This window comes from Eurosta solidaginis, chromosome 4 (assembly GCF_040869045.1).
Source record: "Eurosta solidaginis isolate ZX-2024a chromosome 4, ASM4086904v1, whole genome shotgun sequence".
In the NCBI taxonomy this organism is placed as follows: domain Eukaryota; kingdom Metazoa; phylum Arthropoda; class Insecta; order Diptera; family Tephritidae; genus Eurosta; species Eurosta solidaginis.
In genome coordinates, this window is record NC_090322.1 from 266,770,999 (window position 1) to 266,792,754 (window position 21,756).

Sequence of the window (21,756 nt, forward strand, 5' to 3'; positions counted from 1 at the left end):
TCGGGACGGGATGTCCGAGGATCGGGATCGTGGTGATGTACCTACGGCGAAGTGTCTATTAGTATGAGGCTAACTAACTACAATATATTGGCTCGGGTATTCGGCTAGGGTAGTAGGGGAGTTTGTCCCGCCGCAGGCGTTGGGAAGTGTTCCCCTCTTACCTGAGCCGTGTATCCGTGCATTACCCTTCCTCTGAGTAATAGGGGTGGTGAGTCCCGTCTTACTCAGAGGAGATGATAACAAAATATTAGGGTTCCCCAATAGGCCGCGGGGGTGAAGTACCATCGGCAGAACCGACCTTGTAACTTTACCCCCCCCCCCCCCCCCCCCCCGCATTGTCGCGCACAGCGCGCCACGAATGAAAATTCCCAAGCATTGTGCGTTCACCATCACTGGCTTGCTTTGTGCTTGCGCGATGGTTGTTGGGCCAGTATGTATGTATATATGTATTTCGGTACATACACTACTAGGGGTGGGCAGTAAATGGAAAATATGATGTTAGGGGTGGGCGCTAAATAGGAAATAGATATTGTGGCGTAGCATTTGCTACGTTACAAGCTTTATTTATATTTTTAAACTGAAAGGTGGCCGAAGTCAATCAACCTCATTCCGTTAGATATTATTTCGTGGTGCTAATATTTTTTATTGTCCAACCAAATAACCTTTTCTTACGCACCCGACTATTAAAGTCTCCAAGCGTGATCTTGATGTAAATACTTGTTATCCTGCAAAAGACATACAATCCAAATGCTTTCCTTCAAAAAATAATACTTTAAACGTGCGATTTGGGCTTTATCCGAGAAAGAGATCTCATCCGGGTTTGCACTTTGTCCTTTTATTGACGTGAAAGCTCCCAAAGCCAGTGAATAGACTGATCACAGATATTAACTATTGCAAGAAAATGTTAGTCACCTCATACGATGGTCATGCCATACAATGGGCACATATATTCTTAGCCCCCTTTCTAACAGAAGAAACGTTTTACATATTTCCATATTACCTGATAGGATTATTCTGCTGCAGCGTGTACGTGTTAAGTATGCACACATAAAAACATTGTAGCTTTCTAGCGCAAAAGCTTACAAATATAGAAGCGTGATAGTATGAAAACGGAATAGCGTAAAAGCATACTAGATTAAAAGCGTTCTAACATAAGAGTATACTAGTATGCCAGCATACTAACGTAACAGCGTAAACCGTCTGACCACGAACCGTATCAGCGTATTTGCGTAAGTTTTTGTTTTTGGCTATAATTAGCGTAAAATTGTAAGCACAAATATAAACTTAAAAGTAGCAGATTGTGAATAAATGTTCTAGCGTAAAATATAACTAATGGACAAGCCAGGCGTAGAAGCGTACCAGCGTAAAATCGTACTAGATTAAGAGTACGAGCGAGTACAAGAGAGTGCCAACGTACCGACGTAATAGCGTAGATGGTGTCAGCGCGTAAATGTATAAGCGTATTAGAATAAATTCTCGTTATGGTTAAGCATATCATTAATGAAGACTAGGGTGTTATCGTATAAGTGTGTAACAACACAAGTTTATTAGTAATGGAGAGTACACTAATGCTCGTAGTTGTAAGCGTATAGGCGTAACGTAAAAGCATACGACTGCAGTAGTACTCCTACTTCCATTTTGGCCGTAATTTACCGCTTTTTTGCCGCACATAAATCACAGGTCCACAGGTAATGGCAATTGCATTCTTTGAAGCATTTGCATTAAGATGACGCCACGTAAAAATTTGATCTGACGATATATTCAAAAAAATATAGGAGGCATATTACATATTCTCTCTGAGTCAAAAAAAAAAACCAGAAAAGATAAGTTAAACGAAGCGTTAACAATTATCATGAGCTCACTTTGAAGTCCGGAATGTATGAACTCCAATTCGGTCATCAGATATGGGCTTAATAACATATACCAAAAGAGGCTGAATAAGAGTCCGATATGACGCCTAATGTGCATAGACTCATCTTCAATTATGGCTATAATATACTCTTATTGTCACCATCTTGGCTATGAGAGAATATTGCCTCAATTGCTGCTTGACTGTTAAACCAGCCAAACGCTATATTGATAATTTTTGCATGACGCTCATACGATTTATCATAAAGAAGTTGTATACGAGTCTTTTATGATAATATTTCTTATATTTTCTAAAGCTCATATTTCTTAAATATTTCGGTCTCCTTTTAGACGCATATCAGCCGCTCTGGTTAACCAATAAAAGGCAAACAAATACAATGCGCGATAAACTACGAAGATATTTTTGATCGAGCTTCTTTTTCAATATGCGTCGTGCTCCTTTTAATTTTTCCAACAAGTTAGCGGGACGGGAATTGTATCCTTCACACTGAATGGCATCTGCAACACAGATGAGTTTTCAATGAGAAGCCTTTCATGGCAGAAATACACGGATTGTCTGCCATATCCAGACCGAGGGGCGACCCCGTTTATAAAAACTTTATTTTAATTAAAAAGACCTGCTTTTAAATTTTTGATGTTGCTTTGTCCAGGAATCGATGCCAGGATGTTCGGCGTGGTAGGCCTAGCATGCTAACACCAAACCACGTCTATCACCCGTCAAGATTTCAATAAAAATCCTCTGGATTCAACTAGAAATTTTAAAAAGCCCTTACCAACTGCACAAGCCAATGCTGCACCTACCTACATATGTAGTATATACACCTACCCCAAAAAGTAAAACAATTAAAAGTTATGCATATTTAACAATTAGTGCCTTTAAAAAATACACGTACTTAGAAGAGTAGCAGAAGGGAATATGTAGTCTTGAAAAAATTTAATTGGGGTACAATCTGAAGCAGCTTTCATTCCAACAAAACCTACCTGCCTACATTTCGCGCACAAAACAATGGCTCTACATTCTTCGAAACAAATTTACTCATACAAAAGCTTAAATTAAAATACCACTACAAGGATAAAATATTTTAGTTCTTATTTGTTTTGAATTTTTTTGTTGCAATTATTGGAGTTATTAGAGCAGAAAATTTACGCTTGCAATTAATTGAGTAGCAAGGCGGTGAGGCGTACATCAGCTTGGTAACCGCTTTTACACATCATCATACCTTTTGAATTGAAATGCAATTACAAATACATTATTGTATATGTATACAACGTTTATACACTGATACATTTTCATGCTAGCGCATCGGGTTTGCTTTCGTATCAGTTAAAGATTTGTTGTGTTGCTACAATCGAAAATGAATCGAATGTTTAGCATCGAAGGCGATTACGTGCCCATGCACCGCAAAAGTTGCGTCCTTCGGTTGGCCTTTGAAGGCTTTGCCGCAGTATCTTGGGGATAGATCAGAGTATCTTTGAATTTGAATTAAAATTAAATATTTTTCTGACTGATATAAGTTACTGGCTTACGAAGGTAAGTGTAGAATTGCCTCAGTTCGGCGAAATAAAATCGAATTTGACTTCTTATGATGTGTAAACATTTCTGCTTACGGTATGGGGAAATTCTGAATGTAAGAGCAAGGTGTAAGCGTAGTCTTTCTTGGCGGTACGCTATATTTGTAAAGCATGTGGAATGTGGTATTGGTGTACTATATAGAGTAATAGCGAATGTGAGCCTAAGTGTATTCACTACACGGTAGCATAATGTGGGTACAATGTACGTGGTAAAATTTATAAGAATACATCTCATAGCAGCTCAAACCAAATAATTACATATCAGTTCAATTCTTTGAGTAAATACACAATTTCCGTGCATGCAAGTACACGATGAGATGTATACACTGCTCTTTTGTTTGAAGTAAAGAACCAGAGATTTTTATTAGGGAGTGCTAACAAAGCAAGTGGTTAAGCATTCAGGTTTAAGTTGAAATTTGGTTCTTTTAAGGGGTTTGTTGATCGTAACATCTTTGTGCATTATTTGGATAAAATAAAGTGAAATAAAAAAAATAAAAAAAAAAAAAAACTAAAATAAAATAAAATAAAGAAAAAATTAAATAAAATAAAATAAAACACAATAAAATAAAATGAAATAAAATAAAATGAAATAAAATGAAATGAAATAAAATAAAAAAAAAAATAAAAGAAAACAAAATAAAATAAAATGAAATAAAATAAAATAAAATAAAATAAAATAAAGTAAAATAAAATAAAATAACACCCGGTGAAACCTTTGGTAACATTACAAAATTGCCTGATGATGATTACGTTGGCGGTTTTCGAAATGGGTCCATCGCAATATGCCAGTAAATGTTTCTTTTCAGTTTCTCTTAGAAAACATAATAATTGAAATTCAATTATTATAAGCCGGTGTTAAGCTCATGAATTCTTAAATATAAGTATAAACAAAACACACCATTAAACAAACATACATAAAATAAAATAAAGTAAAATAAAATAAAATAAAATAAAACAAAACAACGTCAAATATAATGAAATGAAATAAAATAAATCTGATTAAATAAAATGAATTTAAACATAAAATCTAATTAAATTAAATAAAATAGATCTTTAAACAACGAGGTATACGTTTGGTATCGACAATTTGATATGTTATCAATATGCTATGTATTTTTGATCGGCTAGCTATCAATTTATTAACGGAGTGTTATCGAATTGATACCCATTTTTAATAAAATAGTGATCGATAACTTATCGAAAACTAGTCGAAATGTTATCAAAAGGATATAATTTTGCTTACAGAAACAAAATTTTTCGATTTTGTTATTGAAATGTTTCGGTTATTTATCGAAAAGTTATCGATTTCTTATTAAAGTGTTGCCAAATTAAGATTGGCATGCTATCGTTTTCTTAATGACGACTCATTGGTTTGTTATGACAAAAATATCTATTAAACTATACCAAAAAACTAGAGGTTACGTGTGTAACCCTTTGATAAAAACCCATAACAAGTTGATAAAAAAGCAATAATAAGACTATGATAAGCCGATAGAAAATCGATTGCTGACAACAAATCGAAAACTCGACGATAATAGTTAGCTTTGAATAATAATCCGATATTAAAAAAAGAACTTGCCGACGAAGTTCTCAAAAATCCTGAAACTAAACTTGTGTGGTTACTTACGTGGTTTCTTTTTTGCATTCTTATCAAAATATTGCAAGTATTTACAAATATCATCATAATTAGCATCCACATAAAGCATAAGTAGCTGAATAACAGCAAATTAAATACAAATACATACTTACGATCTTATTTGTGCTTAAACACAGCATAGAGTTATAAAATCCTTAATCTAATTTATTATTATTATAAATGTTCAATTTTTATAGCTCATGCTATTCATGACTAGTACTGTTAAAAAATTTGTCAAAATTGTTATGCTAGGAACAAATTTTCAAATAAATATATACATACATACATATACCCCTGCAAATATTTACATAAAAATATGTATGAATCCAATTAGCACGCTCATGCATCGATTATGCACTTAAAAGCAATTAAGTACTTGAGTGCTTTGCAGCAGCTTTTTCACTTCTTCCATATTCCATGCTTCAATCACTCACGACCATACAATTTGCACCATATTGTATTATTCATCTTAACTTACGGTTTCTGTTTGTTGTTGGCTATTCCACCAGCTTTGTGTACTCATAGTAATTTCAAACAATACAAGGAGTTTATTTCAAGTCCCTAACTTCCAGTATGGCATGATAGGACAAAGCATAATTTTAAATCAAATTTAAATTTATCGACCACTCTCTTTACAGCTGCGTTTAAGATTTTTTATGTTTGAGTACGTGGATTATAATAATTTTCCACTGCTTTTTTATCAAAATTAAAATAGACACCTTAAAGAGGGAAAACATTTTCGATATATTATCGAAACTGTATTGATTTTTTATCGAAAAAGTATCGATTATTTTTGAAAAAGCCACCATGAAACTATCGATTTCTTGTTAAAAGTTATCGATACATTTTTAAAAAGTTATCGATTCGCTATTGAAATGTTACTAATGTTATCGGCGTGTTATCGACTGTGTGTCGATAATTTATCGTCATTAAATCAAACAGTTGATTTGTTATAAAAAGTTATCGACTTCGTATCGAAAAGCTATCGCGTTTTATTGGTGCGACCATCTATTTTGCGATTACAAAGTAGCCTTTCACAGAGCGAAAAGAAGTTGCTTTTATGCTGCTATATCTGGATTTAAGTTCCCTGCAAAGTTTTTAAGACCCTGCATAATAACTTTGTACATCACCACTAGATCTGTAAGGATTGTCGAGGACCTCTCCGTATCTTTCGTACGATTTCTTTAACTTAATGCTAGAGAAGAAGAACTCACGCAGAAAAAATTAACTGTGAGGGTACTATCTATTATAAGAGCGTACAATTACTGGCGTATACTGGCCATCTTGATACCTAAAGAACGTGCCACTAATTCTGCCTTCTCGAGATAAGATAAAGAAAAAATAAGACACGACTAAGTACATGCTGTCTTCCGAGAGAGAATCAGCGCATTCACGCCTTACAGCCACGTGACTGTTGATGAATATACATTCGAGCCAGTGAAAGACTTCGCCTATCTGGGAGCCTGCATTAAGAGAAAAATTTAATTTCAGCTTAGAAATCAAACGGAGAAAACATCCTGCCAACAGACACTGTTTTAGACCTCTCTTGACAAACAAAAATCACGTCCTCCAAATCCGTCATTATATATGTCCTGATATGTGGCTCGAAATCATTCTTTCAAAGTTTTCGGGAAGATTTATGGTTCGGTCCGTGATGCGCATATCGAAGAAAGTATAATGATGAGCTATATCAGCTTTACACCGTTATGGAGATAGTGCTGTGTATAAAAGCCGAGGGACTTCGCTGGTTAAGATATATTATTCAAATGAACGACGTCCCTGCGGCAAGAACGTATCTCAATAGACACCGTAGTTACGAAGCAGAGAAAGACCTCAGTTGGGGCGGCAGATGGACGGAGACTTGGCCTCTTGTGCGCCTGCGTCACAATTAATGATACGATGATGATGTTACAATTAAATATCGACATCTGATCGATTTGGTATGAAACAGACGCCGATAAAACTTTACTCTAAAAAGAATGACAAATGCTATCTTTTCTTTAGCAAAATGATAAGAAACCAATAAGAAGCCGGTAAAAACCGAGAGCGTGACGATATTATATATAGTTTGCTAGCGATAATAAGTGGATGAGAAAAAAAATAATTTCAGTATCAGCTGTTATCGATACGAAGCCGATTAAGTTCTTCGCAAAATGCCCGAAATTATATCGTAACGAATTTTGGGAAATTCCGCTTATTTTGCAACTTTTGCTTATGTTCATATCGCTAAACTCTCGAATAAATAACTCCAATATTCAGTATTGCAATATGGTCTTTATTTAGTCTACTTTGGGAGTAGTACAATTATACTTCAATATTAAGTACTTCACAAAAGCGTGTTTAATTAAAACTGATTACTGAGTCCTCAGCTTGCGCTGCTTTTTTGCTCTCGATTATCTGGTTCACCCATTTCTCCTAAGGTCTAGTAATTACGCGAACAGTTGTATCTCATGCTTGGTTACCAGCTATATACATGTATATTTGTAGTTGATGCTTTTCTTCTAGCCATATGCGTATGAGTAACTACTTCGGCTTAGGACTACATGTGTGTGTGTGAGATATCTCTTCATTGCCTAGTACATAAGCATCGCTGCTTGCTGTGTTTTGTTGTTGCGATTATTTACTACCAGCATAGTGATGCTAATATTCTTCACAATATATGTTTCTAATAAAGTTACCTCTGTTGTGGTTTAACTTCAACTCTTTGGCGAGGTCTAGTCTATAGACTGATTACTTTGCTGACGTGTAATTGAAAATAGCAACTTCAAACTAAGAGTTGTCCATATATAAAAACAGTTCAGAGAACATGTACCAGAGGTGTGCCAATTTTTCTTTAGAGTTAAAAATGTATCTTGTGTTATTATAGATTTTTTTGTTGTTTAGTTGTGACCATCCACTTTTGTACACAATATTTTGATTAAATCAGTTAAATTTTTTGTCAAATTTTTTGTGTGTGCTTTTTGTTTAGTGACGCGAGTAGTGAATTATTTTTGTGGTATTGTTATTTCATGCAAACAGTTTTTATATATTTTTTGTTTATGTAGGTAAACCAAATACAGCAAAACTAAATGTAAAAGTAACTACACCAAGAATATAATCATATATAAATATACAATATATACATTTACACATATGTAAATCAATGCTAAAATTATACCAGCAACAAAATCATAAAAATATTTGAGCAGTATATCGAGCTGAGCAGCACCATTTCGCAAGCGCACCATCATTTCTAAAGCCTCTTAACGTTCAACGAAAATGTCCTATAATCACATAAAATGTTCACTTATTTACATACATACAAAAGTTTATGTGTGTATATTTAACAACATTCATACTTGTATAGCATTTATTACAAACATTTTTGTCTCTGCATTTACTAATCAATAAAAAATTTCTTTTAATATTTTCGCAACAATCTGGCACTACCACACACACGCAAAACCTATTTTTGGAATACATAAATTGGGTTCAATATAAATCTATTACTGGCGCACAGGTACTCTATGATGGTAAATTATCAAATGCCATCGTCTTCATGTACAATCCAGTGGCAACCGATGGACAACTGTGCTTACAATCTGCACCCAAAGGAAATGTTTCATATTTTGTACATACACCGCATGCACTTATGTTACAGGTGAGTGAAAATTCTATAAATTTTAAAAAGAGCAAGTAGAGCAATAACAGCAAACTATTTGATATTATAAAGTACCATATTGTTATGACCAAAATAAATAAATAAACTAAAAGGCAAAGCAGAAATTTTCAACGCTTTAAGTGCATTGCTTTACGTTGACGCTTTTTCAGCGCCATAAAATAACAACATAACGCCTTGCCATGTTTGTCGCTTTGAACCGACCAAAGCGTTTAAGTTTATCCTCCACCCATTATATGTAGTTTCCTGAAGCTATCAAAGCAAGAACGCTTGAGTTCGCTCTCTCGTCAACCAATGGGAAAAAAAAAAAGATTTTTGCAGGCATGTACGATCAGCGATATCGGTTGCAGAGCTATATGAGCGTAAAGAAAAGAAAAAGTTAGAGTGCAATGTGTGGTTTTTTATTTTTTAATAGATACATAAACGGTTGCGTGGCAAGCAGTTGAGGCTATGCTTGAGCCTGTCGTAAAGTTAAACAGTTTAATTATACATAATTTTTATTTAAACTACACTGCTGGTGTCAGATGCTTCGTCGGTAAAATCATATGTAGGACGTGTGAGCTGCAAGAAGAAATGGTTGAGCACGTTCTATGTTTGTGTCCTGCGCCAGCTCAAGGCTCCAGCTATAAGGGTCGGCAGAGCTCCCGAGGCGGCAATTAAGCTGGGTCGTAGAAAGCTTCTAGTATTTGCTAAAAGGACGGTGTTTTTCTATAAGATAAGTCCTGGTACCAGATATAGGTTCTTCCGTTTTGTTGTCAAACAAATTCTGAAAACACTATCGACACATTCAGTCTAGGTGAATTCTTTATCGACCGGCCAGTTCAACCCAACTTAACAAATAAAAAATTCGCTTATGTTTGTCAATTAAAGTTTTGAATTAGGAAAGTCGGTGCAATAGCTTGGCTGTTTTTCTCTAAGCAAGTTAGTTTCTTTAATTTTATATTAAGTACAGATAAATCAGTAACTAGAAATAACACTGGCATTGTCTTCAGAAGTATTAAACCATATCAACTCTTTTCCTTCGATCATTCGTTTGTAGAAATTAACTATATTTTACATCAACCCTTTCAGGTTTTTCCGTGTATTAAGCTAAGAAGCGAATTCGCGAGCATTCAAATGTGATGTAAAATAATTTAGCATGGGATAGTAGTTGTTTTGGTGTTGTAGTTTTCTTAAGAGTTTAAGTAGTGAAAATCATTTGCACATGATATGGTTTGTTGCACAAAAATACTATGCTTTTTACACATACAATCAGCTGCCCAGTTCATAAAGATACTAAAACATTTGTTTTTCTTTTTTGCAGGACGTTAAAGCCGTAGTTACACACTCAATACATTGTACACTAAATTCCATTGGTGGTATTCAAGTGCTGTTTCCATTATTCTCGCAACTGGATATGGCGCATGAGGGTATAAGCGATATAAAACGTGATCAAACGTTATGGTGAGTAATTGATTTATCGTTTGGTTTAGGAAGGTAAAGCAATTAGTATAAATCTATTCAATAAAGTAATGGATTCCGCACATGTAAATGTTTTCTAAAAACTAATTGCCTTTATAAAATAATCGGTCTTAAATGAAATAATCGGTTCGAACAATTAAAGGGTTTACAATATTAAAAAGTTTCAAAGGCAATATTTTAAGTAAAGTAATCGGGTTTAAAAAGTCATCGGTTTAAGACCAAATTTTATCGATTTAAAAAGAGATATCGGTTTAGAAACAAGTTGTATCGATATAAAAACAATTGTTGATTGCAAAACGAAAAAGATTTCTTAAAGTAACTGGTTTTAAAAAAATTTTTGGTTTGCAAAAATAAACCGCTTCCTAGCAGAAATGGATTGATAAAATCCAATCGACTTCAAAAATGTAATCGATTCGCCAAAAGTAAGCTGTTTTAAATAAGTACTCGATTTCAAAAGAAAGTTGCTTCACATTAAAAAAAATATCGGTTTCGAAGCAAAAAATCCAGGTTCATAAAATATATTATGTTTAAAAAAGTTAGCGGTTCCAAAAATCTGTGGTTACAATTCATAACAGCCTAAGTCTAAAATGACGCCGCCGAAAAGGTTGTATAAAATAACTACTTCAAATCTCTAATATAAAAGTCAAATCTATACAAATATCGTTCTAACCCAACAGTCGAATTATGAACCGTTATACATTTTAAACGTCAAAAATCTCCAGTTTTAATTAAGTAGTTTATACATATGCTATCAAAAATAAATTTTGCGAATCACCTTGTCTCGACCTGGGCAGTTATGACTTATGACCACAGAAATATCACCTGTTTGAAAAAATTTACCGGATCAAAAAATGTCACCTGTTTCAAAAAGTTACCGATTCCAAAAATGTCACATTTTCCAAAAAGTTAGCGGCTCCATATATATCACCAGTTTCAAAAAAGTAAGTGGTTTGAATACATTTACCGAACCCAAATATGTCATTTGTATCAAAAGAGTTAACCAAAAGAGTTCCAACAAAGTATCGATTAAAACAAAAAATAACAGGTCCCAAGAAATCAATTCCTCGAAAGTAGCCGCCGGTTGCATAAAATAACCGGTTTCAAAAGAAGAGCCGGTCCCATAACAGTAAATAGCTACAAAAAGAGTAATCGGTTCCATTTAAGTGAACGGTTTTAAAAGAGTAGTCGGCTCCATAAATGTAAACAGCATTAGAACGTGTAATCGGTTCCATAAAAGTAATAATTTCTAAAAAAGTAACCGGTTCCACAAAAGTAACCGTTTTCAAAAAACTAAGCATTTTCAAAAAAATAACGCTTTCCAAAAACGTAACCGGTTCCAAAAAATAACGGTTTCCAAAAACGTAACCGGTTCCTAGAACGTAACAGGTTGTAACTGGTTCCAAGATAGTAACTGGTTCCAAGAAAGTAACCGGTTCCAAGAAACTAACCGGTTCCAAGGGAGTAACCGGTTCGAAAAAAGTACCAAGTTCCAAAAAAAACAACCGGTAACAATAACGTAACAGTCTCCAAAAAGTAACTGGTCTCAAAACTGTAACAGGTTCCGAAAAATAACTGCAACCGGTTCCAAGAAAGTACCCAGTCCCAAGTAAATATCTGGTTCCAAGAAGACACTCTGTTACGAAACTAACCGGTTCCAAGAAAACAACCGGTTTCAAGAAAGTACGCTATTCCAATAAAGTACCCAGTTTCAAGAAAGTACCCGGTTCTAGGAAAGGAACTGGTTCCATGAGTTCTTACTTACGATGATCTTTTATATATTAACTTTATTTTATAAAAATGTTTTATTTAAAATACATATTTTAAAACATGCCCCGACTTTTCCCCTACTTTCAGTTCCAAACTTTTGGGTTTCATTTGTGAATTAGTCGAAACGTCACAAACTGTACAACAACACATGATACAAAATCGTGGATTCCTAGTCATTTCTTTCATGTTACAACGTTCGTCGCGTGAACATTTAACTTTAGAAGTTTTGGGTTCATTTTTAAACTTAACTAAATATTTGGTGACATGTTTATCGGCGAATAGTGATTTATTATTGAAGCAGGTAAGTTTTTGTAAATATTTTAATAAAATATAAATTACAAATATTATGTATGCTACAATTTATAGAGTTAAACGAATTCTTATATTGAGTGTAAGATCAAGAAAACAATTAAAATATAGTCCTTTTTTTAAATAGCTGAGTCAAATGTATATATAAGAATAATTTGTTTGTATAGGTGTATATTAGGGCGGGTCGATTTGTGGGGAGGCAAAAAAATCGCCCATTGCTCTGTGAAAATCATATTCTAGGGATCAAAATAAGAAACTTTGCCGAAGGAACTATGCCTCTAAAACGAATTCTGATGCCCCCCCCCCATAAATGTTTGTATGGTGAACCCCCAGGGGGTTTCCAGGGGGTGTGCCACTGGCATCGGTGGGTCGGGCCTCCAAAGTTAGTGGGGGTCGGTCATACATTTGGACTCGATTGGAGCACCCTAAATGTGTCAAAGTGGGATTTTTCAAAATTTGCCCCTACCCAAAAGTTCGACCCAAATTGGGGGGGGGGGGCATCATAATTCGTTTTAGAGGTATGGTTCCTTCGGAAAAGTTTCTTATTTTGATCCCTAGAATACGATTTTCACAGAGCAATGAGCGATTTTTAAATCGACCCGCCCTAGTGTATATGTATGTATGTATGTATGTATGTACATGTGTCTAAGGCGAGGTTATTTACGTATTTTGTATGTATAAAATTATGTATTTACTGCGAAAAATTTACGAGCGCTTAGTTGGCATGTGTGTAAACATAAATTTGCCTTGCTTAGGTGTCTATAAATTTAATGTACTAACTTAACTACTAGGAAATGTGATAAAATTGGTCAAAACTTTTGCTTTTATGCAATGCCTATGTATAGATTTATTGGTATTTTTGATAACGGTTTAAAAAGGTCTTAAGATTCGAAATCGTAAATATGCATGAACTGTTTATTTTATGAATTCTAAAATTTGATACCGTAAATCTTTGCTATTGAGCATTTGTATGCTTAATTCTCAATACTACCATTTCATTTTTCTTTCTATTGTTTCTTTACTTTCTTACGTTCTTTATAAAATAAATGTTTACAGTTAAGCGTGGCCTTGCGATTTCCAAATAAAAAAGTAAACACAATTTGGCTTAATTATTTATTTATTAATTGGTATCTGATGTATACACAAATTATATTGGCTACCTTATTTACTTACTATTTAGTAGCATTTGTACCTTTATGTCCATACATATGAATCTCTGAGCACCATGGCGTATGAGCAACATTTTAGTAGCTCAACTTGATTGGCAGTCCAATGCATTTTGTGCTTAAAGAGCGCGTTACATCTTATTGATTATCTTAACAAATTTTTATTTTTATACCTTTCATGAACATGAAATGTTATATTAACTTTGGTCCGATGTTTGTAACGTTGAGAAATATAGAAGATAGACTCACCATTAAGTATACCGAATTGATCAGGGCAACGAACTGAGTTGATATAGCCATGTCCGTCTGTCCGTCCGTCTGTCTGTTTGAACGCAAACTTGTCCCTCAAATTTTGAGATATCTCAATGAAATTTGGCACAAGGATGTATTTTTGTATTATATTAGACATTTGTCGCATCCGGTAGGATCGGACCACTATAACATATATCTCCCATACAACCGATCGTTCAGATAAGAAGATTTTGGTCATTCCTGCCGCAATTTAGAAAGCATAAACGTGAAACTCGGTGATATATATTCTAATATATCATAGAAGATATCCTGAAAAAATCACTTTGATCGGAGCTATATATAGTTATATCCCATACAACCGATCGTTCAGATAGAAAGATTTTTGGAAATTTCTCCCTTAATTTTCAATATAAGAACGTTAAACTTGGTGATATTTATTCTAATGTATCACAGAGGATTTCATGAAAAAATCATTTCGATCAGAGCTATATATAATATATATATCATACAACCGATCGTTCAGATAGAAAGATTTTTAGCCATTTCTCCCTTAATTTCCAATATAAAAACGTTAAACTTGGTGATATATATTCTAATATATCATAGAAGATTTCCTGTAAAAATCATTTCTATCGGAGCTATATATAATATATATCCCATACAACCGATCCTTCAGATAAGGGGATTTTTTGTCATTTTGTATTTTATATTTATCTTAAAAATCGTTTAGGTATGTACATCTGTTCACTATATATTTCTTATTTTATACATCCGATTATTTGGAGATTACGAAGGCGATAAGATTATTGTTCAGCCCCATTCATGAAAGGTATGAAGTCTTCGGCACAGCCGCAGACAGACCCGTCCTTACTTGTTTATGTTAAATTTCGCAAATATTTGTCTTCTCAATAATTATATGCACAAATTCCTATTTTCGTTTATTTTTCTTATGCTCTTTTTATTGCGTTGAAGATTCCTTAACGGAGGCATGTTCTTACCGCTACAAAAATATTTCTAAATCAATATTCTTTGTTGTACTTTTTACTGCATGCTTCCAATTCATCCTTTTTTTGCCTTTATATCTTTACGGAATTGCTCTCAATAACATTCCAACGATTTATATATGCATTTGCAGATAGATCCAGCTAAACCAACCTAAAATTTATTTTATTTAATAGCTATGCTCAAACAGATAACTAATTCGAATCTTTTTTCCTTTCACAATATCTCTTTCTTTTTTTCATATGAAAACAAACATACACTTCTTTTCTGAATGCAATACACAAAAAATCACATTTACTCGCCATCGTCTTACTCACTATTGCTTACATTCTTCATGCGCCTCGAAAAATTTTACTTGCGATATCTTTGATCACACTCTAAAAAATGTAACATGTAAATACTAACGTGAACTAAAAATCTGTTAAATGATTTTGTGGAAAAACTATAATCGAAATCAAATAAACATGTACAAATCCGAAAAATATACAACTTTCAGTTCTATCAGGTGAAGAAATAAACAATAAATATTTTTCCGAATATTTTGTTTTAAAATGTTTTATAAAGCGAGCTCTCGAACAGGAATGATTAAATTAAGTAGTGACGAATAAAGCCTACTTATGATAAACTGCTCTAAAATTTTCTTGCAAACAAATATTTTTTTTAAAGCTGTGTCACGTTTGCGTCTGTATTTTTAACAACGCCTTATATCCCTGTTCACCTCTTACTTACCCGTTACTCTCGTTCCCTACACCCAGCCAGATCCCGTTTCCTCTTGCTCTCAAACTATCTATTCTTAGGAGCTATCTAACACTAATCATGAATAGATTTAAGAAATAAGCGACCACAGCACCACTCAACTTAAGAGTTGTATTTGATCAACAAACACGAAAATAGAAGTATAGGCTTTGGTGAAGCGTTTTCAGTTTTGCAGGAGCCTACATCACCATAATTTCATCCTTTTTGGAGCCCCAGAGATTTTGACCGTTTCGTAAAAAGTCACACCAGCTATTCCTGTTTCGCAATAATTGACACCGATTGGAAGCACTATGGGTGGTTCAGCCTTCGCTATACCTGACTCTTCCAACTTAGTGGAGGTCCCCCTTCTTCTTCTCTCAAACTGCGTTGTGAATTGAAAACTGTTTTTTTCCGGAGCGTCTTCGCCCATTCAATTATTATGACCTAGCCAACTAAGCCTTTGGGCTTTTATTCATTGCACATACATGTGTAACACTAATACAGTCTATCATAAACTTCCTACAATACCCGCCATCGGCAACGCGGACAGGAGCATAAATCTTGCGGAGAACTTCTTTATCGAGCACCCCAGAACGCTATAGTGATCTCGGTAATATTTAAGATGTTGCAATTAAAAAACAGCTTATACTTAAACTCTTTTATTTGATACTCATATCGTGCAGACATATTTCAGGGCTACCTGATGTACATTATTCGTCTAGAGTGCCACCTGCAACTGACAACAAATGCGGCACTCTCCCAATTCCTAACTCTCTCTTCTCCCCTTACAGTCGCCCTCACCTTTCACTTTCATCGCTCACTTTAACTCTGCACTCGCGCTCTTCTTTCTCTCCATTCTTCTACCAAAACTTTAAAATATTTTCTATTTCTCCTACTTTTTCGCTTTCTCTGTTATTTGTTTCATGCCTTTTTCCTTCAAAATTTATATTTTCTTCCCAACCACTCCGCCTGCTGCTCACTCTCTACCACCTTTTCTCTTCTATTCCTGTTTTTCCAGTCACACCCTATCACTCTTCCTCCCCTCTTCCTCTTCTCAATTAGCCTCTATTTTCACGTCTTTCGCTATTCCTTCTTTATCCTTGCCCTTCACTTCTTCTTTTTTCTGTCCCTATCCCGGTTCCTTTCCCTCCCCATTTAGTTCGTATGCGCGTCTTTATCTTAAAGAAGCGTCAACCGGAACGTACTGGATCTGCATATGGAAAAGGACAATCAACGTCGATAACACTCCCCAAAACCTTCGGGGAGTGTCCTCATCGCTGCAACAACAACAACGTATCCAGAAGTTGTTTGGGCTCTCGGGATAATAGCGAGCGTAAGTAGGTATTGCAGACAAACACTTTATAATTTGGATTCCATAACTAGATCATGATTGGAGAAAATAATGGCAGATACCCTTGTTCGGCGTGAGTTTCTTCTTATTTTCCCATGCGGAAAAAGGTCTTCGTACTATCGAAGATAATCAATCATACTCTCTGAACGTGCCGAATAAGGATTAAGATAAGTGATTAATACGTACTTTAGAAAAAAATAAAATAAAATTAATAAATATAAGGCACGATAACCTCCGAAGAGATTTTAGGCCGAGCTTATTTTCCAATTTGCGTCCTGCTCTTTTTTTTATTTTTCCTAAAAATTGGCGGTACGGAACTTACGCCGACTTCGAACGGCATTTGCAAGGCAGTAGAATTTTCACTGAGAAGCTTTTCATGGCAGAAATATACTCGGGTTGTTTGCCAAATCACTGCCGAGGGGCGACCACGCTTAGAAAAACTTGTTTTTATTTTTAAAAACTTCGTTCTTAAATTTTGAAATTGATTTGCCAGGGAATCGTGCCCAGAATCTTGGGCCAGGTAGGCGGAGCACGCAACCACTACATCTCGGCGCCTGCCTGATAAATACCAGTACATATTAACATAAATTCACTACATTCGGAATTTAAGAAAGATGGTATTTAAATACAAGAAATGGTGTCTCAGCTGCAAGATTTCTGTGGGAAAAACAGTTAATACACAAATTGTGCGATTACTCATGGCTCCGCTCCATGAAAATGAAGTTTCTTAGACTCGACCAAAATCACCGATTTATCTTCATTGAGTTTTCTAAGGCAGCTAAAATAAGAAGTGTCAAGATTAATCAGTTTTATCATCAGCATTCTCCACTTTAGAATAAGGTTTCCATAATACCTTACATACATGCCAACCTAATATAAACGCACGCAGGTCATTTTCTGTCAAAAATGTCTCATGCACATACAAGTGGTATGAGAGCAACCCAAATTGAATTTGCTGCGTGAAAAACTAACTCGATTTCCAATTTTTGTTCTGCGTGACATTTAGATTGGACGTTTGCAGACATGCTTTACATTGTCGCAACGCATGTTTATTTGGGATTGGGCAAAAAACGCCGGGTGTTTGCGTGCGCTAAAAAAACGCATTGCGCTTTTATTAGGTTGGCATGTTAGCTCGAAAATTTCGTTATACGATTTTTTAAAAATGAACAAAATACTTTATTGTTTTTATTAATTTTTTTTTATCATATAATTCAAGACAAGTACTGAGCACATTCCAGGTTTGACAGCTCGCTTTGAAACTGATAACAACTTTATTTTATTTGTTTTTCAAAATTAATCGTTTTATTCGAAAAAGTTAGACAAGTGTATAACATATGTATTCGTTTGGATTTATATATAATATAAGATTTTTCTTCATTGTTGTAGCGCTTTAAAGTTCAATATATAGCGAGTTGAAAGAGTTAAAATGTCTTTACTAATTGAAGAAAAAAAAGTTTGTAGAAAATTATTAACGTTGAAACACAACGCACCGAAAATCTTTAGAATATTTGTAATATGTAGTGTTGAAAGCTTTTTGCTCATTATTTCACTCATTTTGAGTGTACTTTGTTGTGTTGTATTTTGTAGGCCTTTTTTTAATCAAAAACTTGAGTGCATAAAATGTCCCTTAATCATATATTTAAATGCAGTGCAAATATTTACTGACTTAAGTGGGTGGTGAAGGCATTTCTTACATTACTGGCGCACATACATATGTACATAGTATCCATCGAAATGCTCACTTTTTAGAATTAAGCACGTGTTGTGATTTTACTGTAGATGGTTGAGTTAATGCTACAGCCAATGGTTGAATATGTGCAATAATACATATACAATAAATAAAATATGGATTATTGGCATACATATGTAAGTCCATTAGACTGGAGAGGAAAACGTGTGCTTAAGACCACTCAAATTGAGGAACGCAGAACTTTTGAACACGCTAATATTAGCTGCAGTTGGATGCATGCTTGCTTGTAACTTTCTAGGCTTGGTAAATAACTTGCTACAAAACGAGTTGTGCTTAATAGCGGAGACACGAACCTCTCTGATACGGTGATATCAGCATCAGATATATAATGGATTGTGGATGATAGTAAAACTGAATATTTAAAAGCGTGTTTTTTTAGTTTTTTTTCAACTATATTTTATTTTATTTTAGTTATATGACATACGATTTTTTTAACTTTATTTTCAATTCCAGTACACAAAAGAATAAGAGTACCCAATTGCAAGCTTTTTAAGGCCCAAATAACGTCATTAAAGTTGGCAAACTTTAAATGTCAAAAAGACAAGTTAAAACGAAACAAAACAAAAATTAAATAGGCTGAAGTTAAAAGCATAAAAAATTAAAACCAGTTAGCAACCTAGTCTAATGTACATTAGGATTCCGTCTTAAAAAAAATGGTTAAGCTCTGTATTTGTTTGCTCGTGCTGCTGTTGTAACCACAACACTTTGGGGCCTGATTCATAGCATACATAGCGTATTGTAACGAATTTAGCGAATTTCTGATAATTATGCACCTTCTGCTAACGTTTGAATCGCTGAACTGTCGAATAAATAACTCCAATATTCAGTATTGCAAAGTGGTCTTTATTTAGATTAATTTGGGACTACTTCACGATTATACTTCACTTCAGAACTAATAGCTGATTACTGATTCCTCAGCTTGCGCTCCTTTTATAATCTTGGTTTTCTCGTTCACCTATTTCTCCTAAGATCTAGTCATTTCGGAAACATGTGTTCGAGAACAGTTGTATATCATGCTTGGTTACCAGCTATATACATGTATATTTGTAGGTTATGTTTATCTACTAGCCATATGCGCGTGTATGTGTGAGTAACCTTTCTTAGCTGATGACTACATACATATGTGTATCTGAAATTTCACATCTGAGACACTTTTCATTCCGAGAAGTGGACCCGGGCCGACCAATTCTAAATAAAATAGTGTATGTTGTGATTTGCTTGAAAATTGATTTAGGGGTACTTCCGTGAGTAGCTTATTATTTGAAAACTTTTTTTCTGGAAACTGGATCATGGCCTGACCTATTGTATTGAATCGTGTTTTTTGTGCGATTTGCTGGGAACATAGTACAAACTTTTCTTTCCTGAAAGCGGACGAGGACTCCACCTATTTTTACAGGGGTAACTCTTTGTCTAGCTTGATATTTGAGAACCTTTTTTTACAGGAAGTGGACTAGTAACCGACCTATTTGAAAAAAACTTTATCTATGGTGTGTTTTGCTTAAAAATAGTACGGGAGCACTTCTTCGGCAAGTTTTATACTTGGAAAAGTTGACCTATTCCAAAAAATCTTGTGTTCGGTGCAATTTGTTTGAAGTTTATTGTTAAGGCAGCCTTTCGAAAAAGAATAATCGGTGTGGGAATCGGAGAGGGGAAAAAAGAGAAGGAAGGTTTAGGGAGAAAAAAGAAAGTGTGAGTAGAAAAGGAGATAAAAATGAAGAAAGTGCGAGAGGATGATGAGAATGAAGGGAGGCATATGCAAGGAACGAAGAAGAATAGTGTAAGGTTTATACAAACAAAGATATTTAAATAGGTCGGCTAAGTGAAGTAACTATTCGATATTTGAGGAAAATAGATAAGAGAGGAAAAGGGAAAGTGAGTGTGGGAGAAAGATTTAGTGTAATTCTACTAGGACTGGAAATAGGAATAGGAATGTGAATTATGCGGAGATAGTAGAGTGGGTGTGGGAAGAGGAATGGGATTGGGTCTGGTGGAGTGATTGGGGAAGGAGAAAGAGTGGGAGGTAGAAAAATGGAGTAAGGGATGAACTAGAACTATAAGAAAAATGGAAGAAACAGTAGAAGATAATGATATTGATAGTGAATACGGGTATCGAGCCTTAATTTTTAGATGTAGTCAAACCACTTTTCAGGCAGATCAAATCTGCGGGGGTACTCTAGTTTAAACATATAAAACTTATCGTCGCTCAATTTCTTTTCTATCACGAGGTATATATAGTTATATTTACCAAAAAAATTTCAAAAAACGAAATCTTTTGTAAGTTCCTTACAACCTAAAACTCCGATTTTTCTGTGTGAGCAGCACACTTATGTTTGCACTTCATTACGACACGAGAATTAAACATTGTTGCCATTAAAATAGTTAAAGCAAACTTGAAAGATGAAAAAAAAAAAATTAAAAATTTGATAAACCGCAAACTTTCTCCACTTACTATAAAATGGTATTCTTTAAAAGAAAAGCTTTGTTATTTCTTTAATGCACTAAAACATTTAGTTAATGGCTTGATGGCTATATTTGGGCCAAATAAATTCCCGTATTGAGCCTTAGGCTACAGGTGGGTCACTAAAATCCCAAAAGTGGGCGCAACCGTTGATACAGAGAACCAAACTATTTAGTACAGCCAAAGCATCAAGCTACTGCATTTCAAGCTTAGAATTGTCAGTCATCCAATCTCGAACTTCCCGAAAATTAAAAAATAGTCCTTCATTTCGCATTCTTACCAAAAAATTGGTTTCAACCAAATATTTACATGCCTACTCAGGTTTTTCTTCCAGAAATTTTAAATTTATGGAAATTTTACTGAGGTGCACCGATTTTGAGAAGTTTTATTCAAAGATTTCAATATGAAGTAAGCAATCAAATTAAAAAAGGAGACGTAACTGGTTTATGCAATTGATTACTTACAAGATATTGGATTAAACAAATTTTGGCAATATTTTAGTAGTCACCGCGAAATGACGATAACAAAAATTAGAGATGAGTTATCGATTTTCGTTATCAAAATGTTATCAATTAAACACTGACAAGTTTTCGATTACTTATCAAAAAGTTATCGATACGTTATCAAAAAGTGATTGAATTGATATTGAAACGCTATCAACTTGCTATAGGAGAGATCGATTTTTAGTGAAAAGTTATCGTTTTAGTTTCACAATTTCCGTTTGTTATTGAGGAGTTATCGATATTTAGTCGAAAAGTTATCGATATGTT

At 34.5% G+C, this 21,756-nt stretch overlaps 1 protein-coding gene across 22 annotated transcripts in view; it reads left to right on the forward strand.

Annotated features, from left to right (window-relative positions):
- Positions 1–21,756, forward strand: part of rg (rugose) — a 796,531-nt gene that overhangs the window by 691,992 nt on the left and 82,783 nt on the right. For 12 of the 22 annotated variants that reach the window (XM_067785960.1, XM_067785957.1, XM_067785956.1 and 9 more), the window contains 4 exons: positions 8,577–8,717; positions 10,039–10,178; positions 12,051–12,264; positions 13,329–13,361. In XM_067785960.1, coding sequence (XP_067642061.1) covers positions 8,577–8,717; positions 10,039–10,178; positions 12,051–12,264; positions 13,329–13,361 — 528 coding nt within the window. The remainder of the gene's footprint in view (positions 1–8,576; positions 8,718–10,038; positions 10,179–12,050; positions 12,265–13,328; positions 13,362–21,756) is intronic. The other 10 variants (XM_067785970.1, XM_067785971.1, XM_067785966.1 and 7 more) reach the window with 1 other exon arrangement.